This window comes from Dreissena polymorpha, chromosome 2, assembly GCF_020536995.1.
Source record: "Dreissena polymorpha isolate Duluth1 chromosome 2, UMN_Dpol_1.0, whole genome shotgun sequence".
NCBI lineage: Eukaryota > Metazoa > Mollusca > Bivalvia > Myida > Dreissenidae > Dreissena > Dreissena polymorpha.
This window is the reverse complement of record NC_068356.1, coordinates 30,524,332-30,543,252: the sequence shown is the minus strand read 5'-3', so window position 1 is coordinate 30,543,252 and position 18,921 is coordinate 30,524,332. Positions and strand designations below refer to the sequence as shown.

Genomic DNA, 18,921 nt, shown 5'->3' with positions numbered 1-18,921 from the left:
TAATTGCTGAAATGGTTTGGTTCTATAAAAAAAAGTGACCATGGATTCCTTAAATGGGTATATATCAAATCAAAATTAAAGAAAATGCTGTTTGGATTTCAAATAAAAATTTAAATAACATAATTTTCCTCAAAATACAGGTACTGAAATTATTGTATTTGTTACAAAAACATGTCTGTCAAAATACTCAAAAGGGTTTTTAATTCTTACAGGCCTGTCATAAACAGCAAGTGGAGTGAAAAAAACCAGTTGTAAAATATTTTGTTTTTTAGTTTCTTTTATTCAATGTAATGTGTTCAAAGTACATGAACTGTACATTTTATTTATTATAGACAGAACAGGTCCATCCATTGAGTGTGAGGTGTGTGGAACCGTTCTCTACTATGTCAAGATTCTGCTGCAGAACAATGCTACAGTGGTAGGGGCTACTTCCTTGAAACTACAAAGCTTCAGTCAGAAATGTCAATCAAAATGGCATATGAGCCATGTTTTGCAAATATCAGGCTTAATTTATGTGCATTAAGTGTCATCCCAAAATTGCTTGTGCAGTCTGTTAATCAGGGATGATACTTCCCACTTGTATGGTATTTTGCGTTTAAGGGATAAGCAAAAATCCTGTGCAGACTGTACATGCTAATGTGGGATGACACTTTACACACATGCAATAATCATGGTTTTCCCGAACAAAGCTCAAAAAAACATTTACCTCCTGAGAAGTGATTTTAAGACAATCCCTTATTCACTCTTTATAATCCATCCTCATCTTGTATGACATCAGCAGTATTTAGATGGGTAGTTCAGTTTCTACATGGGTCATACATGTAAGTGTTTATCTATCACAGTATCGTGTTATTTACTTTGTATGTTAGCCATCAATACAAGTTATAAGCAGTCCTGAGTCGATGTTCTACAATACATTTCTGGCCGTGATTGCCCTGTATTGCTTGATCACTTCACTCGTTACTATTATTAAGCACAGTCAAAGTCTTTCTTTTCCATTTCCCAGGATGAAATCAAGCAGGCCATGGATAAATTGTGTACAGACCTCCCCAGCAGTCTGTCTGGTTTCTGCCAAACATTTGTGGACACCTACCTACAGCAAGCCATAGACCTTCTCGTGAAGGAAATTGACATCAATACCATCTGTGCTGAGCTAGGGCTGTGTAACGGAGTATCCAGTGCTGTGAAGCCTGCTTCCCTGCTCAGTGCGGTGTTGTCTCCCTTGAATACTCTCCCAATCCAACTGAAAAAGGAGAATACTGTTCATCTCTTGAAAGGTTTTTGATTTATATTTTTTGTTGCTCTTGTTATAAAGTAAAAGGGAGTTTACTTGTACAGCTATGGTGGTTTGTCTTTATGTAGACACAAACTTGTTCTCAAGCATTCTCCATGCTTGTCAATGTACAACATTCAACATGGCAGGCATTGTTTATTTTTATATGAAGTTGTGCATGTGCAATTTTAAGCGTCCATTTTAAAAATGACAAAAGTTGCGCCCCTTCTTTTACTTGGAGAACACATCTCTGAAACTACAAGGCCCAGATGTGTTGTATTTGGAATGTTAATTGGAAATTTGCCCTGTTCTAAGTTTTTATTAAACCATGCCCCCTATGGTCATAACTAGCCACATATCGGTGTCACATTTTTTATATATATTTATACAGCAACATAAGTTGAAAATCTTTCTTCTGAAACTTCAATTCCCAAAGCTTTAAAATGTGTTATTGTTGACTTACTACAACTTAGATCTACTACATTCGTCATCGGTGGGTAATTGTTGCAACTGTGACCAGTTCTGAATATTTTTATGTTGATAACAACTGTCCAATTAATGGCTGAGTAAAAGTAATATCAATAATGCTGTTTTTTAGCTCCGCTAAGTGCAACATGGTCCTTGTTAACTTCTTTTGTCCGTCGTTTTTCGTCTGTGGTAAAATTTGCCTTGTAAACACTCTAGTTGCCGCATTTATTGCCCAGTCCCAAATTGTCCCAATGAGTTTGTAGCTAAGTTAGCATCTAGGGAATTAGATAAAGGTAAATAAAAAGCTTGTCAAACCTTGAATGGCCACATTTATTTCTAAATATTTATGAAATTTGTTGAAAAAAATTGTCAAAATGACATCTCAGTTGACATCCAACTTGGTCATGTGTGGTTAAAAACTAGGTTTCCTAGTCAAATAAAAGAAAAAGCTATTGAACACTCTAGAGGCATAATTTATTGGCACAATCTTCGAAAATTTGAAAATTTGTCAGAAATGTGCCAGCACAACTCAAAACTAGGTATCTATATCTAATTAGATAAAAAGCTTGTGAACAATCTAGTCTACATTCATTTCCCAATTCATGAAGTTTTGGTCAAATAGAGATTTTTCCTTTTGCTTCTGTCCATCCATTCCTCTGCTTATAAGATTTAAATGTCAAAAATTATTTCTGTTGGAGTGATGAAACTTAACAACAATATATGAACCAGCATGTGAACTTACCCAGTTTTATTGATTTCGTCTCCCCTTCCCTTAAACAAAAAAAAAATGTTTTTATATTGTGCAACTCATAAACTATTGAAGCTAGAAGAATTAATCTTTAAACAAATATTAACTCGCATGCAAACTTGTGCAACTTTAGTTTTTCTTTTTTTTTTCACATATCTTGTATGGCTCCACCCATGTTGTTTTTTCTGATTAACCCTAACTTAATTTTCTTCTAAAGGGAACAAAATGTGTGCTGTGTTATCATATGAGAGGGTTCATGTGTAAGTTGCAAAATATCATTGTCGTACTATGCATTATAGTCAGTCAATACAGTCTGATTAAATTCCCCTTAAACGGTCACAATCAGTCTTAATGTAAAAACTCATTTTGAGATTTTATTCTACTGTATCATTCAAACATTCCTTCATTGCATACAATAGGTTCAAACCCAACCTTCTATTTAGACATTTACTTATGTAGTAATTTGGATTTCCATGCATATTGATACAATTTGTCTGCAGATGCTAATCAGGGACAACCCTTTCCGCTTAGACTGTTTTTCCCTTTAAGAGGGACTTGAAGTTTCTATAAACAAAAAAATCCATAAAAGTGGACGATGGCGTCCCTGATGAGTCTCTGCTGACTCCACAGGCTAATCTGGGACGATACGTTACGCACATGCATTAAGTTCAGTTTCCCCAAACAAGGCCCTTTCAATTGGGTCTATTATTATTTCAGCTGCACCCTTGGTTGGTGATGATAAATGTACGCTCTGTGTAGAGTTTGCCAAACTTGTGGATCAAGAACTTCAAAACAATCAAACTCAGGTAAATAATTCTCATAAAGTGCATTATTCATAAAGTATCAAGTGTGCATTATAATTTAATTTCAATTTGTATTAGCATAGACTTATTGATAATTATCCATGTGAAGGGTCTCATAATTATAATTAAATAAATAATATATGTAAATTTTGATTAAAATGTTAAAAATTAACTCAAAATAATCATAATAAAAAAATAACTTTAGCAATCTTTTGGATATGAGTGCTTCACTCAACAAACAAGACAACATATTGATACAATTGAAAATAGTGTTTGGTGTTTTTAATAAAAGGCATTCATCAAAAAAGTCCTGAAAGATGTGTGTGCCAGTTTGCCTGATTCTTTGAGAGATGAATGCTCAAGACTGGTGGAAGAGAACTACCAACTGGTCATTGACTTCATTCTCTTGAACTACGATCCAAACATCATTTGTAAAATGATAGGCATCTGTCCTGCACATAAAGGTAATACTGCTTTTTAGTGTTAACTCAAAAGTGAGTGTTTGTGTTGAATCCTGACATATTACCTGTTTTATGCATTGGCCATAGATAATGGTTGAAAGTCATATCTATTATTTTCCCTGTCATTGTGTGTATGTGTGTTTTTTTATTTGTTTGTGTGGGACATTTCCTGTCCGTCTCATAGGTTTGATATACATAAAGACATTTCTATATAAATTACCACAAATGCTGATCTAATCAAGATGAGATGTTGCATTTTTGCTTATTTCCGATGATTATATATTAAAAGTACATTTTCATGTATTGCTAATAAATTTATCATGCATTATTTTATTTTGAAATTAAAAGTTGCAAATAGTGATCATTACCAGACAATGTGTTATGTGCAAAAACCATGTCGCTTGCTTCAAGGTAAGGTCAAGGTCACAGTGGATACTTGGGCTTTTTGTACATTTATTTATGTAGTTTAAGAACTGCTTGTGTGTGTGGCTGCTTGTGGAAGTGTGTGCATCATATAGTTTGTCTCACATAAAATATGTTATGAAAAGCAAACAATAGTGGAATGAATCACACATTAATTACAAATACATGGTGTTGCCATGCTTCTTGCTATTTTCAATTAGTTTATTAACCAGGTTTTCCGAAAGAAAAAACTGGTTATTAGATTTGCTAATGTCGGCGGGCGGGCGGAACGAGCTTGTCAGGGCCATTACTATGTCGTTCATTGTGAGATTATAAAATCATTTGGCACATTTGTTCACCATCATTGGAAGGTGTGTCACGTGAAAGAATTACATCGATATCTCCAAGGTCAAGTTCATACTTTGAGTTCAAAGGTAAAAAATGGCCATAAATGATCTTGTCCGGGTCATAACTCTGTCATCATTGTGAGATTTTTAGCTCACCTGATTGCTCAGGTGAGTTTTTGTGACCGGTCTTTGTCCGTCGTATGTCCGTCCGTCCGTCCGTTAACATTTGCTTGTAAACACTCTAGAGGCCACATTTCTTGTCCCATCTTCATGAAACTTGGTCAGAAGCTTTGTCCCAATAAAATCTCGGCCGAGTTCGAAACTGGGTTATGCCGGGTCAAAAACTAGGTCACTAGGTTAAAAAAAAAGAAAAACCTTGTAAACACTGTAGAAGTCACATTTCATGCCCAATCTTCATGTCACTTTGTCAAAATGTTTGTCTTAATGATATCTTGGTTGAGTTCAAAAGTGGTTCCGATCCGTTGAAAAACATGGTCGCCAGTGGGCGGGGCAGTTTTCCTTATTTGGCTAAAGAGAAACCTTGTTAACACTCTAGAAGTCACAATTTTTGCCCAATCATCATGAAAGTTGGTCAAAACATTGGTTCAATTGATGTCTCGGACGAGTACGAAAATGATCGAGATCGGTTAAAAACATGGCCGCCAGTGGGCGGGGCATTTTCTCTATATGTATATAGTGGCAGTTTTTCCTATTTGGCTATAGAGAATCCTTGTAAACACTCTAGAAGTCACAATTTTTTCCCAATATTCATGAAAGTTGGTCAAAACATTGGTTTTATTGATATCTCGGACGAGTTTGAAAATGGTTGGGATCCGTGAAAAAACATGGCCGCCAGTGGGCGGGGCATTTTTCTCTATATGTATATCGTGAAAACATGTGAACACAGTTTAAGTCACATTTTTGGCCCAATTTTAATGAAATTTGCTCAGAACATTTGTTTCCTTGATACGAGAGTTGAGTTAAAAAATGGTTCTGGTCAGTTGAATAACATGGCTGCTGGGAGTGGGGCAGTTTTCTCATTATGCCTCCCCCCCCCCTTTCAAAGAAGATGGGGTATATTGTTTTGCTCATGTCGATCCGTCCATCCACCAGATGGTTTCCGGATGCCAAGGATCATGAAACTTCATAGGTACATTGATCATGACTCGCAGATGACCTCTATTGATTTTCAGATCACTAGGTCAAGGTCACGATGACCCGAAATAGTAAAATGGTTTCCGGATGATAACTCAAGAACGCTTATGCCTAGGATCATGAAACTTCATAGATGTATTGATCATGACTCGCAAATGACCCCTATTGATTTTCAGGTCACTAGGTCATAGGTCAAGGTCACGGTGACCCAAAGCAGTTAAATGGTTTCCGGATGATAACTCAAGAACGCTTATGCCTAGGATCATGAAACTTCATAGATACATAATTGATCATGACTCGCAGATAACCCCTATTGATTTTCAGGTCACTACGTCAAAGGTCAGGTCATGATGACCCGAAATAGTAAAATGGTTTTCGGATGATTACTCAAGAACGCTTAGGCCTAGGATCATGAAACTTCATAGGTATATTGATCATGACTCGTATATGACCCCTATTGATTTTCAGGTCACTAGGTCAAAGGTCAAGGTCACAGTGACCCGAAATAGTAAAATGGTTTCCAGATGATAACACAAGAACGCTTATGCCTAGGATCATGAAACTTCATAGGTACAATGATCATGACTTGCAGATGACCCCTATTGATTTTCAGGTCACTAGGTCAAAGGTCAAGGTCATGATGACCTGAAATAGTAAAATGGTTTCTGGATGATTACTCAAGAATGCTTATGCCTAGGTTCATGAAACTTCATAGGTATATTGATCATGACTCGCAGATGACCCCTGTTGATTATCGGGTCACTAGGTCAAAGGTCAAGGTCACAGTGCCAAAGAACGTATTCACACAATGGCTGTCAAGGTCACGGTGACTCAACTTAAAAAAATGGTTTCCAGATGATAACTCAAAAATGCTTACGCCTAGGATCATGAAACTTCATAGGTACATTGATCATGACTCGCAGATGAAATAATGATGAAACTTGACCAGGATGTTTGTCTGGACAATATCTAGGTCAAGTTTGACATTTGGTGAAGATTAAATGAACCGACTCCTCTCAGGTGAGCGAACTAGGGCCATCTTGGCCCTCTTGTTAAATTACTTGGTACATTTGTTCACAATCATTGCACGGTGTGTCATGCGAAAGAATCGCATCGATATGTCCAAGGTAAAGGTCGCCATGACTAAAAATAGATTGAATTTGACACAAGGGGGATAACTAGGAACAATCAGTAACAATGCACATTTTGAATTGTTTCTCTTAATGAGACTTTTTTTTGCAAATTCAAATCAAGGTCGCCACGACTAAATGCACATTTTGAATTTTCTCCCTTTATCAGACTTTTTTTTCAAATTGAATACCTGGTTTTGTGAAATTGTGTCCCTTGTTTTGTTTTTGTGTTGATTACAGATTTAGTGAGTCAAGCCATTATTAATGTTCCATTTTTGTTTCATGTGTATTTGCCCTTGCACATATAACCCCACTACATTAATTTATTTCATAATCTATTATTATATCCCTTTGTAAAGATTTCATTTGATGATTATGTCCTTTCCTTCAATTTTTTATGCCCCTGGATTAAATGATCGGGGGTATATTGTTTTTGGCCTGTTTGTCTGTCTGTCATTGTATGTGTCACAAACTTTAACCTTGGTTATAACTTTTGCAATGTTGAAGATAGCAACTTGATATTGGGCATGCATGTGTATCTCATGGAGCTGCACATTTTGAGTTGTGAAAGGTCAAGGTCATGCTTCAAGGTCAAAGGTCAAATATATGGCTTCAAAGCGGCGCAGTAGGGGACATTGTGTTTCGCAAACACAGCTCTAGTTTATTATTAACCTTTTAGCTCACCTGAACACAACGTGCTCATGGTGAGCTTTTGTGATCGCCTTTTGTCAGTCGTGTGTCGTGCGTTGTCCGTTGTGGGACGTCAACATTTGCCTTGTTCACTCTTTAAAGGCCACATTTATTGACCAATCTTCATGAAATTTGGTCAGAAGATTGGTTTCAATGATATCTTGGATGAGTTCAAAATGGTTAACTTTGCTTGAAAAACATGGCTGCCAAGGGGCGGGGCATTTTTCCTTATATGGCTATATATGGCTATAGTAAAATCTTGTTAACACTCTAGAGGCCACATTTATTGTCTGATCTTAATGAAACTTGGTTAGAAGATTCATCCTTATAATATCTTGGACGAGTTCGAAAATGATGCCGGTTGGTTGAAAAACATGGCCGCCAGGGGGCGGGGCATTTTTCCTTATATGGCTATAGTAAAACCTTGTTAACACTCTAGAGACCACATTTATTGTCCAATCTTGATGAAATATGGTCAGAAGATTTTTCTTAATGATATCTTGGATGAGTTCGAAAATGGTTACGTTTGCTTGAATAACATGGCTGCCAAGGGGCGGGTATTTTTCCTTATATGGCTATATAAGGCTATAGTAAAATCTTGTTAACACTCTAGAGGCCACATTTATAGTCCGATCTTCATGAAAATTGGTCAGAAGATTCATCCCAATAATATCTTGGACGAGTTCAAAAATGATGCCGGTTGGTTGAAAAACATGGCCACTACAGGGGTGGGGCTATTTTCCTTATATGGCTATAGTAAAACCTTGTTAACACTCTAGAGATCACATTTATTTTCCGATCTTCGTGAAACTTGGTCAGAAGATTTGTCCCAATAATATCTTGTTATCTCAGGTGAGCTACTTTGGTCCTTTCAGGCCCTCTTGTTAATTATTTGATCATGATATTGATTCCCATGTTTATTGCAGTGACTCCAGTGCAGTCTACAGTAACGGAAGTTAAGTCGGGTCCTATATGTGGATTGTGTGAGCTCATTATCCAGGAATTGGACAGTATTCTCAAAGGAAACAAATCTGAGGTAAAGATTGTTCATATATTTTTCTCTGTAAACATGTTTCTATTGAGTGGTATTAATATTATTAAGGTCATTTAAGAAAGAAGGAAATAATGTATAAAAATTTTTCTTTATTTGATCTCTGGGAGAGAATAACAAAAAATGTCTGAATTAGAAAATGGTTGGTCAGACCAAAAAATGTAAGGAAAGCATTTTGGTAAATGTTTAGAGTATCATTAATATATTCAATTAAAAGATATCCATAACAACCAAATTGTTTAGTCTGGCTAGCACAGTTGGTAAAGTGCTGGACTACAAATCAGAGGATTTCGGGTTTTCCGGTCTAGCCTCATAATTTGTGTGGTGATTGGTCATGAAATTATTTCAAGGGCCATTCTACCTTTTTACATCTGATCAAGTAGTGAAGGGGAAACAAAAACATGAGCTCTTGGAACTGATTAACTGGCTACCCAAGAAGAGTGTGAGTAGGTTAACTGACCTTCATAATGATTGAAAAACTGAAAATGCTGAACAAATTTCAACTAAGCCAGATCATGTTGCAATATAGTTGTTTTGACAGTATGTGTTGGTTTAGTTAAAATCTTTTCTTTTTAGCTCAATTCCATCAAAAGCCCAAGGCTTATTAAAATGATCTTGAGTCCGTTTTCTGGGTAGAGCCAGTACTTGGTGAGCTTTTTAGAATGCAAAGCGGACACTGTATCCGATATTCCATGGCAACATTAGTAGATGTTTGCTTAGTTAATTGATGGTACTCACTTCCATCCATATGTTTCAGGCTTCCATCAAGGCTGCACTAGAGCAGGTGTGTTCCCTACTGCCTGACACCCTGAGTACGGAGTGCAAGCAGTTTGTGGACCAGTACGCCCAACAGATCATTGACCTCCTTCTTCAAGAGATCGATCCTGATCAGATCTGCAAATTGATCGGGCTCTGTACTACCAGTGGACATCGGGCTGAGAAAAGTGGGTGTGATTGTGTTTAGTCATATATCAGGGGTTTTGTTGTGAAGTTTTTAGACATACTCAGGGTTTTGTTTTGATGTTTACGGAATATCCTAGGGTTTTGTTTTGATGTTTACGGAATATCCTAGGGTTTTGTTTTGATTTATGAGTCTGTTCATTCATGCTCGTGCTGGTTACATTAAAAGAATATCTGTATGATATGATGTAATTCATAATGCTGACTAGCATTTAATATGGGTCCATAGTGCAATCTTAACGCTAACCACTTGCCCTACAGCTCAGGCCTGTTGAAGAGTAATTTGGGCTGGGAGAAATTCATTTTTTTTATATAGAAGGGCTGGAGAAAATTTCAACAATTACTGTTATTGCATAATGTGGATTATAACAATTATTGTTAAAGACTTCAAACCACATGTTTGTGCTACTCTCCAAATAATGAATGACACAAATAAAGTTACTCCTTAAAATAATGCAGATTTTTCTTTCATTTGGAAATTTGCTAAGAAAACAAAAAATTGATTACAAGTCTGAAGTGCACCGTCTGTTGCTTTACAGTCCTAGTGAAGGCAGGGCCAGTGTGTGTGATCTGTGAGTTTGTACTCAAGTTGGTTGACAAAGAACTCCAGGGCAACAAATCCGAAGTAAGTCCAGAAATTCTTATTATTATTACGATATATGCCCTCAATGAATTATATTTGTTTGGTTGGTGGACCACTTGTTTCCAATATTCAGTCAAAATAGTATCATCCATTTGTTTTATAATTTGCCAATATTAAGCCACATTTACTGGAGACATTATCTAAAATGGGCATTTGTTACATTTAGCCATTTCAATGTCTGACCCCTGTATGTTCCCCTTCAGGCCGCTATAACGGCAGCCCTGGACAAAGTGTGTAGCCTCATGCCAGACACAATCAGTGTGGAGTGTAACCAGTTTGTGAGTGAGTACGCCAAACTGATCATCAATCTGCTGGTACAGGAGCTAGCTGACCCAGACACCGTCTGTAAGGCACTTAAAGTCTGCACTACCAGTAAACAAAGCGTGCCCATTGTGCATGACAAAGGTATGTCTTGTTATTTATACCAACTACATGTTTCATTTCAGTGGATAAATAAGGTAACAAAATTATCTTTGGTGTATCACATATGGATTTATTTTTATTTGTTTGCAATGATTTCCATGTTTTAAAGTCTTTTCATGTTATCATTTTTCTCATCATTTCAGTTCCCTTGAAAGCAGGACCAGTGTGTGTGATCTGTGAGTTTGTACTTAAGTTGGTTGACAAGGAACTCCAGGGGAACAAATCTGAAGTAAGTACAGAAATTCTGCTGATTAGTAATCCTAATATCCTCATTAAAACTGGCCAGTGCATGTTCGCCTGTTGGAAGGCAACTTTTGTAACCTATTTTCTAGTTCTCTAGTTTTCTTCTAGTTATTACTATACCTCATAGAAATGTTAGTTGGTATAATTGGCAAGGGGTTTTATCCAAATAATCCAATGATTTCTGGAGTTGTCTCTTGATTTACTAGTATTTTAAACAGGCAATTTGAGGCATTTCTACTCCTTTATGACCCCTGTTTGTTGCCCTTCAGGCTGCTATAACGGCTGCCCTGGACAAAGTGTGTAGCCTCATGCCAGACACAATCAGTGTTGAGTGTAACCAGTTTGTGAGTGAGTACGCCAAACTGATCATCAATCTGCTGGTACAGGAGCTAGCTGACCCAGACACTGTCTGTAAGGCACTTAAAGTCTGCACTACCAGTAAACAAAGCGTGCCCATTGTGCATGACAAAGGTATGTCTTGTTATTTATACCAACTACATGTTTCATTTCAGTGGATAAATATGTCAACAAAATGATCTTTGGTGTATCACATATGGATTATTAACCGTATTGTTATTGGTTTGCAATGATTTCCATCATTTAAAGTATTTTCATGTTACCATGTTACATGTATCATTTTTCTCACCATTTCAGCTCCCTTGAAAGCAGGACCAGTGTGTGTGATCTGTGAGTTTGTACTCAAGTTGGTTGACAAGGAACTCCAGGGGAACAAATCTGAAGTAAGTACAGAAATTCTGCTGATTAGTAATCCTAATATTCTCATTAAAACTGACCAGTGCATGTTGGCCTGTTGGAAGGCAACTTTTGTAACCTATTTTCTAGTTCTCTCGTTTTCTTCTAGTTATTACTATACCTCATAGAAATGTTAGTTGGTATAATTGGCAAGGGGTTTAATCCAAATAATCCAATGATTTCTGGAGTTGTCTCTTGATTTACTAGTATTTTAAACAGGCCCTTTGAGGCATTTTTCCTCTTTTATGACCCCTGTGTGTTGCCCTTCAGGCCGCTATAACGGCTGCCCTGGACAAAGTGTGTAGCCTCATGCCAGACACAATCAGTGTGGAGTGTAACCAGTTTGTGAGTGAGTACGCCAAACTGATCATCAATCTGCTGGTACAGGAGCTAGCTAACCCAGACACTGTCTGTAAGGCACTTAAAGTCTGCACTGCAGATCTGCTCAAGGGACTCGAGGCAACCGTGCACATTCTGAAAGAGAAACCAAAAGGTGACCCTAACTGTTTGCATTCTTAAAGTGTTTTTTTGTTGTTTGTATGATGCTGTTTATTTAGACCTTTATTGGATTATAGATCTGGGTTTTTTGCAATCTAGTTTTTTCTCTAAAACCCTAAGGACCAAGACCAAAGGCTTGGTATATTTACTTATACCCTGCACCAAAAATGGGCCTCTACCAAGTTCATTGATGACATGCCCCTGGGGTCAAATTACATTTAGCCTTACACATATACCTAGCCTTACACAATGTGCAGCCTTGTTGCCTACTTATCTCAGTAAGCTGACCTACATAATGTACACCCTTGTAACAGATACTTACATAATGTACACCCTTGTAACAGATACTTACATAATGTACACCCTTGTAACAGATACTTACATAATGTACACCTTTGTAACAGATACTTACATAATGTACACCTTTGTAACAGATACTTACATAATGTACACCCTTGTAACAGATACTTACATAATGTACACCCTTGTAACAGATACTTACATAATGTACACCCTTGTAACAGATACTTACATAATGTACACCTTTGTAACAGATACTTACATAATGTACACCTTTGTAACAGATACTTACATAATGTACACCCTTGTAACAGATACTTACATAATGTACACCCTTGTAACAGATACTTACATAATGTACACCCTTGTAACAGATACTTACATAATGTACACCCTTGTAACAGATACTTACATAATGTACACCCTTGTAACAGATACTTACATAATGTACACCCTTGTAACAGATACTTACATAATGTACACCTTTGTAACAGATACTTACATAATGTACACCTTTGTAACAGATACTTACATAATGTACACCTTTGTAACAGATACTAGTACTTGCATGTATTCCACAGTGGGTGCAGACTTCTGTGTGCCATGTGAGTTCATCGTGAAACAGGTGCAGGAATTCATCAAGGAGAACCGCACCACCCAGGAGGTGGAAGACTTTGTCAAGTCACTCTGTGACATTCTGCCAGACACCGTCACCGCTCAGGTAACGGGCATGTTGAGATGTGAAGTGTATTATTTTGGTGGAAAGTGTTTTTTTTATAAGCCTTGGGGAAAGGAGAAGAAAAGCACTTGAAAACCAAATTTGGAGATAACTGCAGTGATCTTACTGAAAGGGAATTTATAGGCGAATGATTTGTATAGGGTATGTTTCATTTTTTGGGAAAACCTAATTAATTTAAGGAAATTTGTGAATGATTATTCTATAGTCGTGTTATCCTATATTTAGCTACAGCGTAAGAATAAAAAAAAGCTAAGATAGACCTGTCTGGTCCACATCATCAATACTTTTAATGAAGGACTTTTATGGAATATGGTTGCAATGTTCAGGTTATTGAGACAATCTGTAGAATGCCAGCACAAGGTCAAGGTCACAATAGAAAGTAAAATATGTGAGCCTCCATACTCGTGACTGCCCCATATATCCTTCCCTGTTTGATGGATTTTCATTCAGCTAGACTATAATTTCATAAAGACAATAAGCAGAAGCCATGACTCTGTCATGATTTTTCAAGTTCAAGGTCATAATTTAATGTCTAATGTTTGATCCTCCATGTCTGCTCTACGTCCCTTATACCTATTGAAGGGTTTTCGTGAAACTTGGCTTCCACGTTTATGTCATGGAGACAAATAATAAGGTCAATATGCCGAAGGCATGTGTCCGTTACATGGGCTCAAGGTGAAGGTTACACTTAAAGGTGAATTCTTTAGCTTTTTTTATGCTTCCATGATTTTTTTTCACCATTTTGGGAATGGGGCCGGGTCCCTTTGGAATGGGAAAATTCGCGTTGTTTTGACTAAAATTGGGTAATTAGTGTTGTTGTTGTTTTGCTAACAAATGCTTCAAAATCGAAGATACAAGTGTGTCCAGTATTATATTTACTAAGGTTGATCTTATATGGATGGGAGAAGACAAAATACTGTGATCTAAAAAAAAAAAAAATTTTTTTTTTTGGGAACCTTCCATTGGGAATGTTTAGCTCCCATTTGGGAAAAATATATTCTTTTTTCCATTGGGAATGGATTCGGTTACCGGACCCGATTTTGAATGAAAAAAACACTGGCTTCATATCTTTCCTATAACCATTTAAGGATTTCCATGAATAGTTAATGATGTTCAGATGCCCAGAAGTCATGAGTCAATCAGCAGGCTCAAAATCAACATCACAACTTCAAGGTCAATTAAATCTTGGCAGGGAAGCTGTCTGGTGGACTGCCCTGTGCAATTTTTAATCCAGGGAGAAACCTATTGATTGCATAGCATTCGTTTTCCATACACTGTCTCCTTCTTTCAGTGTCATGACGTGGTGGACCAGTATGTACCTGCTATCCTGGATTTGTTGAGCGAAAACCTTGATCCTAAACAAGTCTGTGAGGTGAGAGGGATGCAATTGATTATTAATTTGATATCAGCTAAGCCTGATAATTCATATGGGCTGTGCTCTGTGAGGAGCTCATATGTGTCTTGTTCTGAGAAAACTGGGCAAAATGCATGTGCGTAAAGTGTCGTCCCAGATTAGCCTGTGCAGTCTGCATGCATTATGCCCAGTTTTCTCAGAACAAGACACATATAGATTTCAATTGAAGTTATCCCAACTTCCATCCCAATCCAAGAATTGTCTTTGTGTCATGATATATCCTGTAAATTATATTAATACAAATCTTGAAATCAAACTGATTTTGCAAAAAATGTTCTCTATTGAAACAAAGAGATGTGTTCAAAGAAAAACTTATTTTTTTGCCTTTTAGTGATATAAGACTACAAAACCTTTTATTTTTGGTATTTTCCCAGATTGTGTTGTATCACAGTGTTATAAAGGAATGATTTAATGTGTACAACTTACATTTCGAAGGGACTTTATAACTTACACTTCAAAGAACATTTGCATACCTGGATTTGTGTAGGGAATGTGTAATTTCATTTTAAGTCATTAAGTTAAAAGAAAGATGTAGTAAATATGTGAAGACTTAACACAATTTGAAATTACTCATTTTCACCTTGTGATCAAGGGTAATCATTGACTTACAAGCACTTTCAAGTATTTGTGGATTTTCATAAAATTTATTAGTTTACAAAAAGTAACCTTTTTTTTACCTAACTTATACTTGAAAAACAAACTACCGTAATTACTCTATGTTTTCTGACACTAAGTTTTCGCACACCCCCTTTTATGCACAAATAATTATTTTGCGTGACTTAATTTTCGGACACGAGTTTTCGTACATAATTAATGTCTTTAAATTTTCGGACAGTATATTTTACAGCGCTATTATACCAAAGTTCGGTCCTGTTTTTGATATCAATATTTTTGACATTTCAATCATGGGGATTTACAACTAGATTAACATCATAAAACATGGCAGGTGCATGCTTGAGGGCAACGGACCATTACATTTGCGTTATTGGGTAAATAACCTTGTAAACCGGTATTAAACAATGGTTTAGACCGATAGCATAAGCGTTATGACAATTACCAGGGGTAGTGCCGATTAACAGTTCAATTATCTACCGCAATGGTTCTACCCCTTCTCAGTAAAATAACTGTGACGAATACTTAACGCCTCAAAGTGTGATGCACCCTATTGCAAGTTTTACGAACAATGGAAGTTTTTTTTTATTGCATTAATTACAGATTCATAATAGCGAGTAACGGTACATCACATGCTCATCTTTGAAATTGTTGGTCAAAGTACAACCTTGTAGTAACTTTTTGTCAAATAAATTAAGCATTTAAAATTAATTTAAATGCAGGGCAAACATATATACCTGTAATTTATACTAAACGGCATGGTATTTTACAAGCGCGTGCTATTACCGGTAGTCGTTGATACAATTGACGCTATTTTAGGACACTTCAATTTTCAACTCTTAAGTTTTCTGACACCTGTATTTTGTGAATATTTTTCGTATCTAAGTTTTCGGACAAGCAAAAAAACAATTTAAGTGTCTGAAAACATAAAGTAACAAGCAAAAAAAAAATTTAAGTGTCCGAAAACATAAAGTAATTATGGTAATAAGTGTAAAGTATAAACATTTAGCCACTGCCTCATTTCAGAAACTTGGGTTCTGTAAGACAGTTGCCAAAATAATCAACCCAAAGCAGAAGGAGGCAAACACCCTGTATTTCCACCCCAGGGGGGAGAAGAAGGGGGCACTGCTGGGATCAAACAAGTGCTCTTGGGGACCGTCACATTGGTGTAAATCACAAACAAATGCTGCAGAGTGCAATGTAAGTTGGACCCTTTATGTACTCTGTAATGCTCAAGCTGTTAATTTTGTGTAGACATGCAACTGTATGCTGCTTTGCTGAGTTTAATTATGCTGGGAACCATTTTGAGATTGTTGAAAAAAGAAGTATTTTTTTAAACATTTCATATGTTCTATCCTTGATTGATTGGACGCATACTTGCTTAAATATTGTTTCATCCCATTTAATGATACCATAATTATGAGTTGTTTAAATGTTTGACTTCACAATTACTAAACACTTATGACTTTATATATTATTCGTATGGATATATTTATGTCCCCTACTATTGTGGGGGACATATTGTTTTTGCCCTGTCTGTTGGTTTGTTTGTGTGTTTGTTTGCTCCAACTTTAACATTTTCTATAACTTTTGCAATATTGAAGATAGCAACTTGATATTTGGCATGCATGTGTATCTCATGGAGCTGCACATTTTGAGTGGTGAAAGGTCAAGGTTATCCTTCAAGGTCAAAGACCAAATATATAGCTTCAAAGCGGCGCAAAAGGGGTCATACTGTTTCTGACAAACACATATCTTGTTTGATATATGGAATGAGTGAAATATTGACAGAATGACAGTTTAATAGGCATTTAAGAATTACTAGAATTGCGACACCTAAAGGGTTTTGCAGGATGTAATGAGTGGGGAGATCAAATTTGAAAACTGATTCTCTCTGTTCATTCGATGATGGTAATCATAGTTCTCACATTAAATTAATATGTCACTATTTCAAAGTGTGCTTTCTTTTACATGTTTTTAACGATGAAAATGTTGTATAAAATAACATTACATTAACATTTATAATTGTTGTATTACATGAAAGTGTTTACATATTTATGTTCGCTTGTTGATATCTAAAATATTGATCTTATTGAAACCTCAAGTCAAAGCCAGGCTCTTGACTTTTTTTATCCTCTATAGTACATAGTGTTCACAAGAATCACATTAATATTTACATTTTATTTATAGAATTAATGGATGTGAATACCAGAATGCCTCAGAGTTAAATGAGCATTTTGTAGGTCACGTATTCACACTTATTTGTATCTATAAGATGAAAGTTTCTTTCCACAGGCGATTGAATACTGCAAGCAGAAAGGTTTGAATTGAGACGGCCCACACTATACACAAAAGGACATGCACACAGACAAAGGTCCTGCCAAGTAAACAAGTTGTAGCTGGAATTCCAGTTCCTGAATATTCCAAAAAAACTGTTTCAAAGTTTCTTTATTAATATTTGATTCCATGTAAAAATGAATTAAAAATGTTATCAAGGGTTAAAATTTTTCAAATATTTTGTTGGGGGGGGTAAATATATGTATAAAAAATAATAAAAGCCTTTGTGTTTCTGTTTAATGTTCAGATTGATTCATTTTACTTTATCATGTTGTTGTAATGTGTTCCATACCGGTATGTAACTAAACCTCATATAATAGTAGATCTAAGATATACATTGGTGTTGATGTTTGATACTTACATTCCTTTTAAAGTTATCACCATGGCTTTTGAGATCAATAGTAAGATTTGTATGTAATATTTAGATATAATTTGTAAAGTCTGGTTAATAATGGAAGTTTGCATTCAGTTTATGTTTTAATAATTATAATCTTGCACCACTTTATACTCAATGAGATTATACTGTCAATTTTCTTTCTTTTTTATCACACTGCTGTTGTTTGCTGATATTTTACTATGTTCAAATGAAGTTGTAACTTTCTTTTGAAGCCACAATGCTCTGTACAAATTTAAATGGTTTTTAAATTAACCATAACTTTTTCTGTCCTGGGCCTGTATTCACAAAGGTTTTAAGTCAAAATTATAGACTCAGACGTATATGTCCCAAATGTATACATTAATTTTCTAGAGATATCAAATCATGGTAAATCAATGAAAAGAGATAACTGTGTAGTTTTCTTTATATTGAATGTGATGGTTTATTGATACAAATTATGGATAAAACAATATTTTGATTATTTTCTTAAGTCTGAGTCAAGAATTTTGACTTAAAATGTTGGTGGACTTGAGCCCTGGTTAGAAAAAATCACTTTTAGCTGGTTAGATAAGTTCACTTTGTAAACATGCATTGTTGATTTCTGTTAATAGTTGCATTATGTTCAATTGCAACTGGTGATGTCAAGGTGGGAAACTCAGGTTGGATTAATCTAGTACCATTACAGAGTTGTCCCCCGTCTTGTAATAGCCATAATCTTTCATTTGCTGTGATTACTATGATTGACTGTGTGAGTAATTTGTTTTGCTGCTTGCTTGCTTAATTGTGTTGTGTTATTAATCTTTTTTAGTATGTATCGTTTCAAACTGTCTGTGTACAATTTTCATTTTACGTATTGTTATATTTAACTGATGAGAGTTACTCTTTGATAGGAATCTTATTACCGGTTACTTAGAATTAAATCTGCCAATCTGAAATCAATTTATATGTGTTAAATGAATGGAAATAGCTAATCTATTTATTATGGTTTAGGGCCCATCCCTTACATGTTTTATTATTAAGTTAAGAATGCTCTTGCATGTATGGTAGTTTAATTATGATCATATACTCTATAAGGCTTAAAGGGATCTCTTCACG

The 18,921-nt window shown here is 35.9% G+C and overlaps 1 protein-coding gene across 5 annotated transcripts in view; it reads left to right on the top strand.

Annotated features, from left to right (window-relative positions):
- The window catches only part of LOC127866386 (uncharacterized), a 64,926-nt gene extending 46,310 nt beyond the window's left edge, over positions 1-18,616 (top strand). For 2 of the 5 annotated variants that reach the window (XM_052406872.1, XM_052406871.1), the window contains 16 exons: positions 333-418; positions 1,007-1,277; positions 3,207-3,295; positions 3,585-3,756; positions 8,404-8,513; positions 9,286-9,472; positions 10,028-10,113; positions 10,335-10,536; positions 10,698-10,783; positions 11,067-11,268; positions 11,452-11,537; positions 11,821-12,043; positions 12,930-13,069; positions 14,379-14,459; positions 16,140-16,313; positions 17,409-18,616. In XM_052406872.1, coding sequence (XP_052262832.1) covers positions 333-418; positions 1,007-1,277; positions 3,207-3,295; positions 3,585-3,756; positions 8,404-8,513; positions 9,286-9,472; positions 10,028-10,113; positions 10,335-10,536; positions 10,698-10,783; positions 11,067-11,268; positions 11,452-11,537; positions 11,821-12,043; positions 12,930-13,069; positions 14,379-14,459; positions 16,140-16,313; positions 17,409-17,444 — 2,231 coding nt within the window. In that variant the 3' untranslated portion in view covers positions 17,445-18,616. The remainder of the gene's footprint in view (positions 1-332; positions 419-1,006; positions 1,278-3,206; positions 3,296-3,584; positions 3,757-8,403; positions 8,514-9,285; positions 9,473-10,027; positions 10,114-10,334; positions 10,537-10,697; positions 10,784-11,066; positions 11,269-11,451; positions 11,538-11,820; positions 12,044-12,929; positions 13,070-14,378; positions 14,460-16,139; positions 16,314-17,408) is intronic. The other 3 variants (XM_052406875.1, XM_052406873.1, XM_052406874.1) reach the window with 3 other exon arrangements.
- Positions 18,617-18,921: the final 305 nt, after the last annotated feature.